A 14,319-nucleotide genomic window follows, 5' to 3' on the forward strand; every position below is an offset into this window, starting at 1 on the left:
CTTGTCATGGAGTTTACCAGTTATGCTAGACTGGCTGTAATTCCCGGCATCCTCCTGCCTCTGCTCCCCCAGCAGTGGCATTACAAGTATGCACCACTGCACCTGACAAGAGGGAACAGCCCCGCTCCCTCCCTCCTGTCCCGTCCATCCCTGAGAGCTGAGCTTGGGGAGCCCCTGTTCTCACTCCTGCTTCTCCCCGCAGATCCAGGAGAGCGAGCACATCAAGGTGGAGAACAGTGAGAGTGGCAGCAAGCTCACCATCCTGGCAGCGCGCCAGGAGCACTGTGGCTGCTACACGTTGGTGGTGGAAAACAAGCTGGGCAACAGGCAGGCCCAAGTCAACCTCACGGTGGTGGGTGAGTCTAGGAAACGCTAAGCGGGGAGAGTGGGGAAGCAAAATGCACCAACCCCAGGACCTCAGCACCTCCCTCTCTGCTTCCTAGTTCCCCTGCCTTCTCTGCCCTTTACTCTCACACAGCCTCCTGCAAACTGATTCAGGACTCCATAGCCCCCTCTACTTCACACCCCTAGCGTCTTCCTCTCCCTGAGCCCCTCCTTGTTTTTCTGCCTTCCTGGCCAGTGGATATCCTGAGCTCTCCCATTGCAGGTCTTCCTGTTGGCATGTTAATGTCCTCTGCCTCATGCCCACCGCTGCCTGACTCACCATGGTCAAGGCATGCTGAAACACCATGGTCAAGGCAACTTATAGAAGGAGGGGTTTATTTGGGGCTTGTGGTTCTAGAGGGATAAGAAAGTCCATCACCAACATGATGGGGAGACTGGCAGCAGACAGCCATGGCACAGGAGCAGCAGATGAAAGCTCACATCTCAACCCACAAACAAACAGCAGAGAGGGCTACCTTTTAGTGGCTGCGTCTTTTGAAACTTCAAAGCCCAGCTCCTGTGACATACTTTCTCTAGCAAGTCCACACCTCCGAATTATCCTCAAACAGCCACCAAATGGGGACCAAGTATTCAAATATCTAAGACTTCTTGGGGATATCTGATTCAAACCACTATACCCTACAAATTCCCACCTGGGTTCAATGCCACATCCACTTACTTTAGGACACTGGATCATGAATTCTGCATCCTCTGTATGCTGCAAGCTGTGCTCTGGTGCCCCTAGGCTAGCTGAGATATCAGTGCCCCTCAGAACTTTCTGTCCTTATCTGGATGGCCAGTGCTATTTCTTGAGACACGCTCCCCATCCCCATGGCCCTTAGGCCTCTAGCTTCACTGAGAACTATTAGACATGAGGCAAGACTTTTCTGAACTTGGTGCCCCTTGCACCTCCAGATATCATATATCATGCCATTCATGGATCCCCTTTGCCTTTGCAGGGGCTCTGTCCCTGTGCTCTGTTCCCGGGCTCTTTGGGCTCCAACATCCTGAGTTCACTCAGCTTTTCATCCTCTGCTTGCTCCTCACAGCAGCAACGGAAATTGCTGTCTTAGCCAAATGCATAGACATTGCCCTCCTGTGGTGATTTGTCCTCCTGCAGTGCTCTGCTTTTTGCCCTCTAACCCCTGCCAGGAAAACGCTGTGGCAGAGCAGTCTCTACTCCTGAAGCTGCCTACCCATTGCTTCCATGTTGGCTTGGCCTGCAGAGATTGTTCTTCTAAAGTCACTATGATGCCTAACCCTAACTCCTTTCCCTCTGACTACTCAAGTTGAACCCATATTTACACTGAGCCTCAAGGTGGCATGTCCCCTCTCTCCTAGTACTTCCTATGGCCAGCCTATCTTCTGACACATCTCAGTTGCTTTCTAAGTGGTTTCCTCCCTTGGTCATGGTGCCCCATGTGGCAAGTGCTGAGTAGAGCAGAGGGACAAACAGAGGGCAGCTAGGGGGATAGTAGGTTGTCTTTTGTGCTTGTGTGGACCCCCACATGTGGGGTGCATGAAAATCTTTGGCCTGGTATTAGACTGTATTGGCCTGTACGTTAGACTTCAGCAGGTTTTCCAGTCAATTCTGACTCTCAAGCTTAAAGAATTTCCTTCCCAAAAGTTAAAAGGGGGGGGGGCTCCTTTGGGTTCGGTGTGGAGACTATACCCTAACTTCACAGCAGGGCTCCCAGCCTTGCTTTGAACCTCCAGAAGAACTTTAGAGAAGGATCCATGGGCCACAGTACTTAGAACTCCTCCCCAGGACCCTAGCTATGGAACTTTCCAGAGATGAAGGATGCAGTCAGAGGTGACTCTTAGAAGCTGTCACTCTGTGGTCCCTGACTTTGGTCCCAGTTTTTCTCTTCCATCTTTATCTCATAGCCTCACCTTAAGCCCAAGATGGATAGGTATGTTTTCAGCCTTACAGAAGAAAAGCTAGGAGAACTACTAATGCCTGCCCTCCCGTGTGCCCATGGGCCCGCGGATGGGTGACAAGGGAAGAGTATGCCCGAGACACGGAAACCTCTAGCTGGGAAGCTCATCTTGGTGATCTGCAGTCTGTTTGGAAAGCTGCCACATGCGAGGGAGTTAACTGTTGACTGTCTCCCCCACCCCTCAATTTCTCACCATGAGCCTTGGGGATCCTCTGCAGCTTCTCTCTCAGGGCCCTAAGCAGTAGACAAGAGTGAGTTCTTGGAGGGGAGTCAAGATCACAGAGCATCTGTGCACACTCGCACTGTGATCTCCATCTCTCTGCCTCGCTCTTGTCGTTTCCTTCTCCCTGTCTGTGTCTTCACCCAGAGCCCATCATTCTGGCTCACATCCCTTCTTCCTTTCATCTTCCTCTGACCCTTTCCTTTGGATCCTTGGATCAGGGATCTGGGAAGTATATGTACCAAAAGATCAGGGAATGAATTTCTCGTCTAAAGGGGAACATAGTCCAGCCTCTTACTCTCATTGGTGACTGTAGGTGTTGATTTTTATAATTCCCCAAGGAGTCAGGAACTTTGGGGGCACTGGTACTGGCGATCCAACTTGCTGTCCATGTAGACCTGTACATGAAAGAATTGATCACCCACCTCGCAGCCCACTGCCACCACAGACATCACCACCCACCCTTCCTCAGTGTTTCCCAACCATCCGCCCCTGCTCAGCAACTTTGAACAGTTTCTCTGGAACCAGTGCCCCCTACCCCCACCAGGGCCACCCCCGTGCGATGCCACACTCCCCTCCCCCAGCCCCACGGCCGGAGCTGCAGTTCTGGCCTTTTATGGTTGAGTTTCTTATTCTCCATGGCCAGTGCTGACAGGGCCATCGCTGTGGCTGCCTGCCAGCTGGCAGGGGCAACATGTTAAATGCCGTCCTAGGAGGGGAATGGAATGGAGAGCAGGCTTTCTGTCTGCCTCCCCCACCCCACAGCTAAGAATAGAACCGCTCAATAAAATGAGGACTTGTATTGATGGCTGGAGCAAAGCTACATTCATTCAGAGCCCCTGAATTTAGACTTAGGACAAAGCAAACCAGGATTAAGCTGATTTACCTGTGTGTCTCCAGGGACATCTGCATATTATCTGACAGGGGTTTATTAAGGAGATGTAAAACAGAGATTGTTCCACCTACTCCAGACAATTTTCAAGTACTTGAAAAGCATCCACTTGACGGGCCAACTAAATAAGGCCAGTTAAATTCAATTTGTACTTGTTGGCTGCCAAAATCTCTCGTGGCATATTCTTTAAGAAGCTGGGTTTTTTTCCCCCAAGATCATCTTTTGAGTCATATTTTCAAATCAACAAAACTAGCCCTTCCCCAAGTTAGCTTAAGTAAGGGATACTTGGCTATTTCTGAGGCCAATTATTATTATATTTTAAGAAGCAGTTTAAGAATTAGCAGTGCTGCCTGGTCTGGGCCTGTGCCTGAACCACTGTGTGGCCTGGGAGCGGGAGGAGGAGGAGTGGTAGGTGCAGATGAATTCTTTAATGTCACTTATCCAACACAAGAAAAACAGGCCTCCACCTAACCCTAAAGTAGAAAAAACAAGGCAGAGAAAACCCAAACACCCAACCTACACCAAATGCCTTCTGAGTTTAAAGCTAGTGTGACTTGAAAAGGTGGAAGACACTCCTGAGAGATGCTTGGCTCACCAGTGTAAGCAAGTGACTCTCTTGATATCATTCTGCATGATAACCTAGAGAGGACCAGACCCTGTCTGGGTGCACAGTGTTGAGGGGCTCTCCCAGAGCTTTGCTGCTGACCAGTGAGTGTCCTGGTTTGCTGGGATAACAGGCCCTGACCAAAATCAACCTAGCCGGGAAAGGGCTTGTTTGGCTTATAATTCTGGCTTACAGTCCATCATTCCAGGGCAGTTTAGGCTGGAACTCCAGCAGCTAGTCACTTCACATCCTCGGTCAAGAGCAAAGAGACTAAGTGCATCTTTGTGTGCTCCCTTGCTCTCGTCTGGTTCTTCCCCTAATGCTGTTCAGGACACCTTGCCTAGGGAATCTAGCCATCCATAAGGTCCTGAGTCTTCCTGCATCAACTAGCAGTCAAGACATTCCCCATAGACATGCCCACAGGCCAACCTGCTCTGTATAATTCCTTGTTAAGACTTCCTTCCCAGCTGATTCATGGTTGGGTCAGACTGACCTAACTGGCAAGGTGAATGCAGCCTCAGCCTCTGAGAATCCCTTTCCAAGATTGTGCTGCAAGTTAGGCAAGCCACTGTTGAATTCAGGATTTGTGGATGACATCTAGGTGGGCTTAGAGGAGCACAGACAGCCCTCATGTGGGCAAACACAAAGAGGGCAAAGGAAAGCTTGGCTAATGCAAAGCCTCGCGGACAAGGTCCTCTGGTTTCCCAAGAATAGGAACCCTCCACCGGGTACAGAATCCTGCAGCTGGAGTTATGAGGAACCTTTCCCCTGCAAGGGTTTCCCATCCTGTCAGTCGTGTCTCCAGGGAGCCCTGGGAGAATTCTGAGGAAGCGTGGGTCTAGCTGCATATAGCAAAACAGTCTCTTGTTTGCCAGATGCTGCCCAGGCTGAATGTGTCTGTCTTTAGCAAAGAAACTCATGGGAGAACCCTGGTCCTATCCAAGGGTCCATCAGACACAGCCCATGGCTCTGTGGACATGCAGGGACTGGGGGTGGCAACTTTCGTTTGGGAATGCAAGCTTCTTTCCCCACATTTTGCACCTTTTCTTGTGCTGCCTGAGGGAAACCCCACCACATGTAAATTAGAGGTGCCTACACCAGGGTAGGTGTACATAGCAACTGTTCGGCAATGTTGATCTCTCCAAGCTGCTTTTTCTAAAGCAAAGCAGAAAGGAGGAAATCAGCCAATGGCCAGGGTCTTCACTTGCATAAACCTCCATGACTAAGTCTGCCAGGAAGTCTGGGGTGGGGACAGTAAGGACTTTTCATCCCCCAGCAGGCTCTTTTATACTTCCTTAGCTGGTTTCCAGAGGAAACCAGAGGACTTGAGGCACTTGCCTCTAAGAGGATTTAGAATAATAAACATCTTTGCCAACACCAGCGATGTTTCTAAAAAGACCAATATATCCTTCAGAACAAACAGATTTTCTAAGAGAACATCTTAAACAACCAGTGGAGGTGGCTCCATTGCAGGAGGCCTCCAGCATGGCTAAGGAGCTGGGAAATGGTCCTGACAGGACTTAAACAACCAGTGGAAATGGCTTGTGGAAGGCTGCCAGGGTCGCTGTGATGCTGGCTACAGTGATGGAAGGTGGCTAGGACGTGATCCCAGAGCCACTCTTAAAGCAGAGGCAGCCTTTGGGTTCTGGGCACAAACGAATCCCAGGCAGCAAATATTAAGCTAGAATATCAAAGAAGGAGATCCAGGATTGGGGATGGAGCTCAGTTGGTAGAGTTCCTGTCTAGCATGCGTTAAACCTTGAGTTCTAGCCCACCACTACATAACCAGGTGTCCTGGCACGTGCCTATAGCCCAAGTACTCCGAAAGTGGAGTGAGGAGGGTCGGAAGTTCAGGATCGTCCTTGACTAGGCAATGAGTTCCAGGCCCACGTGGATGGATGAGCTCCTGTTTAAAAATTAAATAAATACAAAGAGACAGGGGGGGTGGGCAAAGGATTAAAATAAAAGAGGGGTGAAAGGAACGTGTGTGTACATATGAATATGTTCTTTTAAATTTGTATACGTAACCCTCACGTGTGTGCGCCCACACACAGGCACACACAGGTTTCTTCACAGGGTTATAGTCACTTTTCAGAATCCCTCTGGCCTTCTTCTCTGGCTGGACTTGAGTGTGGAAACAGAAGTTAGGGATTTACCTGTCAGTGCTTACTCGGTACTTGCAAAAATACTAAGAGGCACATGTTGACACCATTTTCCCAGTAAGAAAGACAAACAAACTGGCCTTAAATTTACTAGCATTAAGATACAAATCCATATAACATTGCTATTTAATTGCTATTTCATGGAGGAACTCAAACTTGGTTGGTTGAGAATGAAGGGTTTTCTATAACTAGAAACTGTAACCTCCCGTTCGGTTAATTACAGAACTAACTGCAGACACTAATCAGAAAAATCCAAGTTTTGTTCAGATAAGCAACTAAGAGCACACAGGGAATCTTGGGGACTTTGTTAAACTGTTGGCTCCATGATTTGGCCTAAGCCAAGGTCTTAGCTGGTTCAGACCATGGTCATCTGAGAGGGAAGGCAAACAGCCAAAAGGGCCACTTCTCTTTTGTGTCTTCAGTCCATTTTCTATCTCTTAGTCAGGGACAGGAATGATTTACAGTTCTTTGTCCCATTGCGTACCAGCCCATGAAGGTTGAACATGTGGGTTAAGGGTTGTTGCCTGGTGGCAAAGCATGTCTTTGGCATGTGTGGTATTCTGCAGCACCAAAACCTAAAACAGCAACAAAGAAGTAATGCAGTGTTGTTTTTTAATCCTCTATAAGGTTAGAAATAAGTTTCCTAAGTAGTAACACCAGTTGGTCACGTTGGCTATCTTTTAAGTATGCCTCACAGCACTCCTGTGAGGAGGAGGCACAAAGCATCTGATAACTCCAGAGTGGGGACAGATCTGTGTTCAAAGCCAGATCTACCTGATTTAAGAGCTTATCTGCTGCGCTATCAAGCCCCTTAATGGGACAGGCACTTCCCAAGTTCCAGAGAAAGTGGTGTCACAGGTCACTGGCTTTGAGCCTGAAAGACACATGACAACCCACACACACACACACACACACACACACACACACACACACACACACAAAACTTTCTCTCAAAATATATTTCATGGGAAATAGTCCACAACTCCTACACAGCTTCCTAGATCTGTTTGCTCTGAAAAAAAAAAAAATGTGCTTATGACTTGGACAAAGTACAGGAAACCATGACTTGTGGTCTGAACAGCTAACCAAAGATAGATTTTCTTTCAAGCAAGAAGGTAAATATGGGATTTTCAGTACCAGTAGGTTTATGCATTGCTACTCCAGTGGTGCACGAAAGGATGAGAGCAAGACACTCTCATTCACTTCAGTTCACTACCCAGCTTCTCCTCATGGTAGAGCTAATTCAAGGATGCTGTCAGTTTGAGGCTGGTTGATGCAGGGGTGTGTATGAGAGAGAAGAGTCTTGGATTTCATTCCCAGCATGGGGATTGCGAGAGGTTCTTTCTCTATAGATCTATAGAATTTGAGTGACATTGAGCTTCTTCATCCCCAGATAAGCCAGACCCCCCAGCGGGCACACCTTGTGCTTCTGACATACGGAGTTCCTCACTGACGCTGTCCTGGTACGGCTCTTCGTATGACGGAGGCAGCGCTGTACAGTCCTACAATGTTGAGATCTGGGACACGGAGGACAAGATGTGGAAGGAACTAGCCACATGCCGCAGCACCTCCTTTAACGTCCAAGACCTGCTGCCCGACCGCGAGTATAAGTTCCGGGTACGCGCAGTCAACGTCTATGGAACCAGCGAGCCAAGCCAGGAGTCTGAGCTCACAGCCGTGGGAGAGAAACCTGAGGGTAGGCTGCCTTCATTTCTCCGTGGGCCTGAAGTAGATATGCATGACTCTGGACAGAGGTCACAGAGGGACGGAGGTTCAGAGAGACTGTATGTAGAGAGGTGGCGGGCAGTACCCTTGCTGATCTTGATTTTTAAGACTGTGTTGCTGAAGTTCATAGGGCCTCCCAAAAACTCATTAGCCGGGGCACTGAGGATGTAGTTTAGTGGCAGAATACTTTCTTAGGGTATGGAAAGGGGCTGTGTTCCATCACTGATATCACACTCAATGAAAACATCGTGCCAGAAATTTTGTTACCCTGCCCCCCAGAGGGTGATGACCTGTTAATCAGCAGGCAGCCTGTCAGGTAGGCCTCAGACTCCTGTGTTCACCTCTCCTCTCCTTCCTGCTTCTGTTGCCCTCACAGGTGAGTGTCTGCTCACTGCCAGGATTCAGAACACAGGAAAGATGAGGAACTTGAGTTGAAGGAGGAATACACAGACAGCTACAGTGAAACAGAATGCATCTCTCTAGGATGATGTAAATAAAGAGAAGAAAGGACAACACAGTAAGAAAGGAAAAATTTTCCAGAGAGACTGGAAAGCTTCCCAGAGGAGGTGACATTTAAGCTGTGTCTTGGAAAGAGACTGGTACACTGAGATGCAGGGGAAATAAGGAAGGGCATTTCACACAGAGGACACAGCCTGGGCAAGGGTAGGAAGGGACAGAAACAGGTGGCATTTGAGATACTTAAGTGTAGCTAGGGCATATTTCATGTGAGATAGAACAGAAGGAAGTAAAGTGAAAATGGTACTTTAGACAAAATTACAGTGAGAGAGTGAGATGGTGTGGTTGGTCTTTTAGAAAGAAACTCTTCATGAGTCAAGTTTTGCTGCATGAATATGGCAGCCTTGTATATGCCTCGCATCCCCAGGCTTCCTGAAGCTTCATTTCATCATGATTTGCTCCTGACAGCATTTTTTTTTTTATACCCGTGGACATTTGAGAATCGTTGGGCTTGATGATGGATTAGAAGGATGAGTTTGGAGTCAGCCCAGTACCAGATGAACCTCCATGACCGTAGCCTATTGGAGGGAAGGGAAGAGCACAAACTAAAGCCTCACAGTATAGAGTGGACCATTCTTGATGATTTGGGGATGAAGGGGTTAGAGAGAGCTGAGAGGGTTCTAATGTGGCTTCCTAGTTCCTGGCTTGGATAACTAAGCACACATTCAAGAGACAATTAGAGGTCCATTATCTTGAGTCATGTGGCTAATGCTAGCCATTGAGCACCTGCCATATGCTAACAGCATCCTCATCACTTTGTGTTCTGAGTTTCACTCAGTCCTGGTAGCTCGGCGAGACAGGTATTGCCACTGCCCTCCTCTGACAGAAGGGAAATGGGGATAAAGGGGTGGGACTTCTTGCCTAAGGTCAGAGAGCTTTCAAGTGGTGAGTAGACACTTTAGCACAGAGCTGTGTAGCCCAGAGCTTGTTCTCAGATTGCTCAGATTGAGGGAAGATGTTAGTTAGGCCATCTTCCCTCTGGTTTGAGGAGCTTGAAAGTTAGATAACACGGAGTCTGGGAGAAGATGAGGGTTTGGGGTTCAGACTAGCTTAGTAGAGGTATCTGAGGGATACCGAAAGGGAAGAGTCTTGAGGCCACTGAATCCCAACCTTGGAAGGAAGAATCAAACAAGGGCTATGGATTTGGAAAGCTTCCCTGTTTAATGGACAACGAAATAACATCAGCAAGTTCACCCAGAGGTTAGAGGAGGACGACACTAATGCCACAGTGTGAAAGCTCATGAGACTAAAAGGGCTGTGACAAATCAGGAGCCCATTGTGGAGGTGGGGAGGGAACAAGCTGTAAATGAACTGAGTCAGATGCTAAAGAGACAGGGATTCAGGGTCATTGGAATCGCCTGTTGTTTGGTAGAGATCTTTGAATAAAAGTCCATAGAGTTTCCACGGGGTGGAAAGATGATTGCCCTGGTAAGGGAATGAATGGGAAAGGCCGGAAGTATGAGGTGCTATGCTGAGTTTTATTCACACAGAGAAAAGCTGTGGATTTAAGACAGAGAAGGTGGAGAATAGAAGGGACAGTGCTCTTGGGGGAGATGTTAAGGGTGGTGTCTAACAGACAGCACTGTGGGACAGGAAAGTATCAAAGGAGACAGGGAGAGAGCCATCCTGGAAGCACCATGTAGCCCGGGACACCCCGAGCATGAAACTGTCATTATAACCTTCCAAGGTCCAAAATCAGGTATAAAATTCGATGAAGGCTCCAGAGGAGGGAAGCAGATGCTAGCGGAAAACACTCCAACTTCATGCTGTCTGTCACCCAGCCCGTTGCATGCTGGACATCTTCACTTATTCTTTTTATACGTATCTTTTCATTAATTAATTGATTTATTTACTCTGCATCCCAGTAGGAAGTTCCCCTCCCTCCTCTCCTCCCAGGCCCCCTTCTTACTTCCCCTTCCCTCCTCCCGTACCCATCTCCCTTTCTTGCCAGAGAAGAGAAGAACTCTCAAGGGTATCAACCCGCCTTGGCTCCCCACTCTTTCCATATCTATTCAATGTAGTACTTGAAGTTCTAGCTAGAGATAGACAACTAAAGGAGATCAAGGGGATACAAATCGGAAAGGAAGAAGTCAAAGTATCACTATTCACAGATATGATTGTATGCGTAAGTGACCCCCAAAATTCTACCAGAGAATACCTTCACTTCTTAACTTTTGGGATATACACAGGCACAGTTGCCACAGAGGAAGCTGGCCTGGGCCCTGGCTCATGGCAGCTTTCTCAGGATCCCTCCATACTGGCTGCTTTCAAATGTATGCTGGGAAACTGAGTAACAAAGTCAGCATCTGCTGCCCTCTTAACACTCCAACACACACACACACACACACACACACACACACACACACACCATCCTTCTTCACTGGACAACTTAGGAGAGCAGGCTGATAGGGTGAGGCAGGAGTATCTTTAGGATGCTATTTAGGGAGTGACAGGTAAAGAGAAAACATGTTCATTGGCTGGACTAGAAGTCATCCAGGCCCTGCTGTAGAAACCAGAAGCGACCAGAATCCCTGATCAACACAGAAGCTGGATGGAGGTGAGGCAGGGCTTTTAGGAGGCCAGAACTGCAGCACCCAGGACTGTGGGGAGTGCCGTGCTGGTGGGCAGTGGCCTTGCCCTTGAACTCCACAGCAGGCAGTCTGTGTAGCCTCCAGAGCCCTCCCCACTGTTGCAGACACACAGAAGTGGGGAAAATGCCTGGAACCCAAAGGAAGGGACTGGGCCACCCAGGGCTTCTAGACAGGAAGCTACTCCTACTCCAGGCCCAGGTGTCTTATCCAAGAGAGAGGAGGAGGGGAAGAACAGTTAACACATGCTAGGCCTGAGCACAGACACAGGCTGCAGAGACAAAGGTGGGGAGGGAAAAGGAGGAGGAGGAGACAGGGGTAGGGGTACCCCAAGCCGAAGTCCTCCATGGACTCCTCCTATGCTGGGAGCTCTGAGCAAGGGTAGCTCTCTCTACTTGAAGGGGAAACGGCTCTCTGGGAAGTGTGCTGGGGGATGAGCTTGTGAGCAGGACAAGTGGGAGAAGTAGCTGTCATAGGAGGTCACTTCACTGTAATGGACACTGGAGATCTCAGTGGGAGACTGAAAAGGAAGGCTTCCTTATGCCAGAGCCATCTTTCAGATCCCTGACCTGACAGCGTCCTTCCCAATCTCCCCCAGGCCTACGTGAACAGAGCCCCCACATTGATACCCCATTCCAGCCATGTCTTAAGTCTTAGATTCCACTTTCTGCTGATCCTGCTCTGACTTGAAGTCCTCTCCATCCCTGCCCCTGCTCCTAATTTGTTCTAGGCTGTAGAGTTATTAGCAAAACAGCTGTGACTGGGGCTTCTTGCCAGTCAGATCTGTGCACATGAGGGCAGTTGGAACTAACTGCACGGCTAGGCTATAGCTCTGTGGCTCCCAGAAGCTGTGCCCAGAGCCAGGCTGCCCTCTAGTGCTCACTGAACACACAGCAGTCCTCTGTCCAGAAAGGGGCAGAGCTCTGTGGGGGAGACTTGAGGGCCTGCTTTGTGAGGCTCCCAGAGCTTTGCTGGTTCTAATCCCACCCCAGGGTAATGAAGTGCATCTGTTTACAGAAGTATCCCAGAACCCTCTTCCAAACAGCTCTTCCACTTAGCTCTTCGGTTTGTGGCTCATCCTAAATAGATGTTTTCAATGTGTGTATGAGTGTTTTGTCTGCATGGATGTCTGTATACCACATGCATGCCTGGTGTCTGAGGAGGTCAGAAGAGGGTGTCGGATCCCCTGAAACTGGAGTTACAGGCAGTTGTGAGCCACCATGTCGGTGCTGGGAATCAAACCTGGGTCCTCTGGAAGAACAGCCAGTGTTCTTAATCCCTGAGCCATCTCTCCAGCCCACTTAATGATTTTTTTTTTAATATTCAGTTGAAGTTCTTTCATTTGTATTTTTTTAAATCTCCTTCCTTCATGGAAAGAGGGAAACCAAGGGCTCATCTCTGAGATGGCTACTACCTTTTATGGTCCATGAGCTCAGCTGACTGAACCATAATTTCCCTCAGCGCTTCTCCTATTCTGTACTTCTGCTCATCTTGCCCCATAACCAGAGAAGAGGTAAGGTGAGAAGGCGGAGGGACTCCAGAATCCTGGATCTCAGGGAGTACTCCCAGAGAAAGGCTAGCCCGAACAACCACAGAGAGCACCTTGAATCCCTGAGGAGAGGGTTCCCCGCTACAGTAGATAAGTTGTGGGGTGTGAGGGCAGGCATGGCACTCACACAGGCAGGCAGGCAGGCAGGCCAGGAAGCCATCCCTGTGACTGGAGGCAGGGTAATAGGAAGAGGCCACCTCCAGAATTAAGTCCCTCTCCAAGGCTGGATGAGAAAAGCCCTGTGCTCCGTGGCTGGCAAGGCCCCTAGTAGTTCCTAACGTCGTGTCACTTTTTCACGGGTGAAGCAAAAACCGCTTTTGAAGACATCAGGCCAGGAAAGCCTGCAATGGCTTTTCCACACTCCACTGCTCAGAACACTGTTTCCATGCCAGCAGGCTGTAGCAGGGGACATAGAAAAGAAAGGGTGACCATCGAGTTACATTAGAACCCCTTTCAGATCAGACAGCACAGGTCAAGACAATGGGACTTCCTGGCAAGAAGTGCTGTCTCATCGCCTGTAAGACCTTGGCAAATGACTGGCATCTACCAGATAGTCATGGACCACTGGACTTGAACCCCTGCTTCCTTTAGAACCTCATGCGAAATACCATCACTGAACTAGTCTGAGCATCTGCTGCCCCTGTTACTGTAGTACATCCTGGTCTGGCTTGCCTCCAGCCCTCCTGTGTGGGGCGCAATATGAATGATCCCCCAATTTACAGTGTTGATAGGTGGTAAACAGTCTGTAGCCTTATTTCGCCCTCACATGATTTCCTTTTAAAGCACATCCATGTCAGCACACTTGTCTGTGTTAGCACAGCGGTTCTTCCTCCTAGCAACTCTCCATCTGTTCAGCTCCATCACAGCCTTCTAGCTGCCCGCAGCTAGGGGCCTGGGAACAGATGCCCAAAGCTCTGCCAAGAGCCACAGAGTCAGCCACCTGTTGTTCCCGGGACAGTGTTCTGTTGGCCAGAGTTGCAGGCTGAAGAACTGCTCCTGGAGTGAGCATCACAGAATCCCTTAGGGCCACACCCCACGACAGGGCAGGGCGAGGAGGCCGTCCTCCCTGAGCACTCCCTTTCAAGGCCTAGGAGCACTGCTCGTGGGCCATCCTTGCCACTGCCGTGTTGCATAGTGCTCCTCAGTGCCGGCTGTATGGGTTCCAAGGCATGGCCAGTCAGCTCCCCTCCAGTCCCAGCGCCATCCTCGTCCGCCTTACCTACTTGGCTTCCCACGGCTGTTCTCCGCGCTGTTCTTCCCAGGTCCCTCGTGCTTGGCTTTCTAACGCTCAACTTTGTCAGCAGCATCTTCAGAGCTCTAAACAGATCTCGGCTTCTGGTTCTATGTTCATACACCCTCCGAGCCCTTTTTTTGACAGGAGGTATGTACCTGTGTGGCCTTGGGCTAGTTTTCCTCCAGCTGCGCTCTGCCCTCAGTCTGAAAGGATGCACCCGCTCCCTGGCCCTCCCCTCCACCACAGACAGGACCTTGCAGAGCAGAGCACCGCAGAGCTCAGTGAGCCGGTGCAGTCTGCCCTACCGGCAGCGTCTGACAGGCCCTCACACAACAAACGCCCCCACAGCTGCACCCCCTCAGCCCTGCTCTGGAAGCGGCTTCAGAGAGTCAGCTTTTCCTCTCAAGTCTTCCTCCACAGTCCACCACACTTCTCTACACACACACACACACCTAACTCACACTTATGCACTGATATTATCAGACCACCCACAAACACATGCATT

At 49.5% G+C, this 14,319-nt stretch overlaps 1 protein-coding gene across 4 annotated transcripts in view; it reads left to right on the plus strand.

The window, feature by feature from the left end:
- The window catches only part of Mylk (myosin light chain kinase), a 178,098-nt gene that overhangs the window by 130,639 nt on the left and 33,140 nt on the right, over window positions 1–14,319 (plus strand). For all 4 annotated transcript variants that reach the window (XM_055624905.1, XM_055624906.1, XM_055624908.1 and 1 more), the window contains 2 exons: window positions 203–356; window positions 7,596–7,898. In XM_055624905.1, coding sequence (XP_055480880.1) covers window positions 203–356; window positions 7,596–7,898 — 457 coding nt within the window. The remainder of the gene's footprint in view (window positions 1–202; window positions 357–7,595; window positions 7,899–14,319) is intronic.

Source organism: Psammomys obesus, unplaced genomic scaffold (assembly GCF_907164565.1).
Source record: "Psammomys obesus unplaced genomic scaffold, mPsaObe1.curated_primary_1811, whole genome shotgun sequence".
Classification (NCBI taxonomy): domain Eukaryota; kingdom Metazoa; phylum Chordata; class Mammalia; order Rodentia; family Muridae; genus Psammomys; species Psammomys obesus.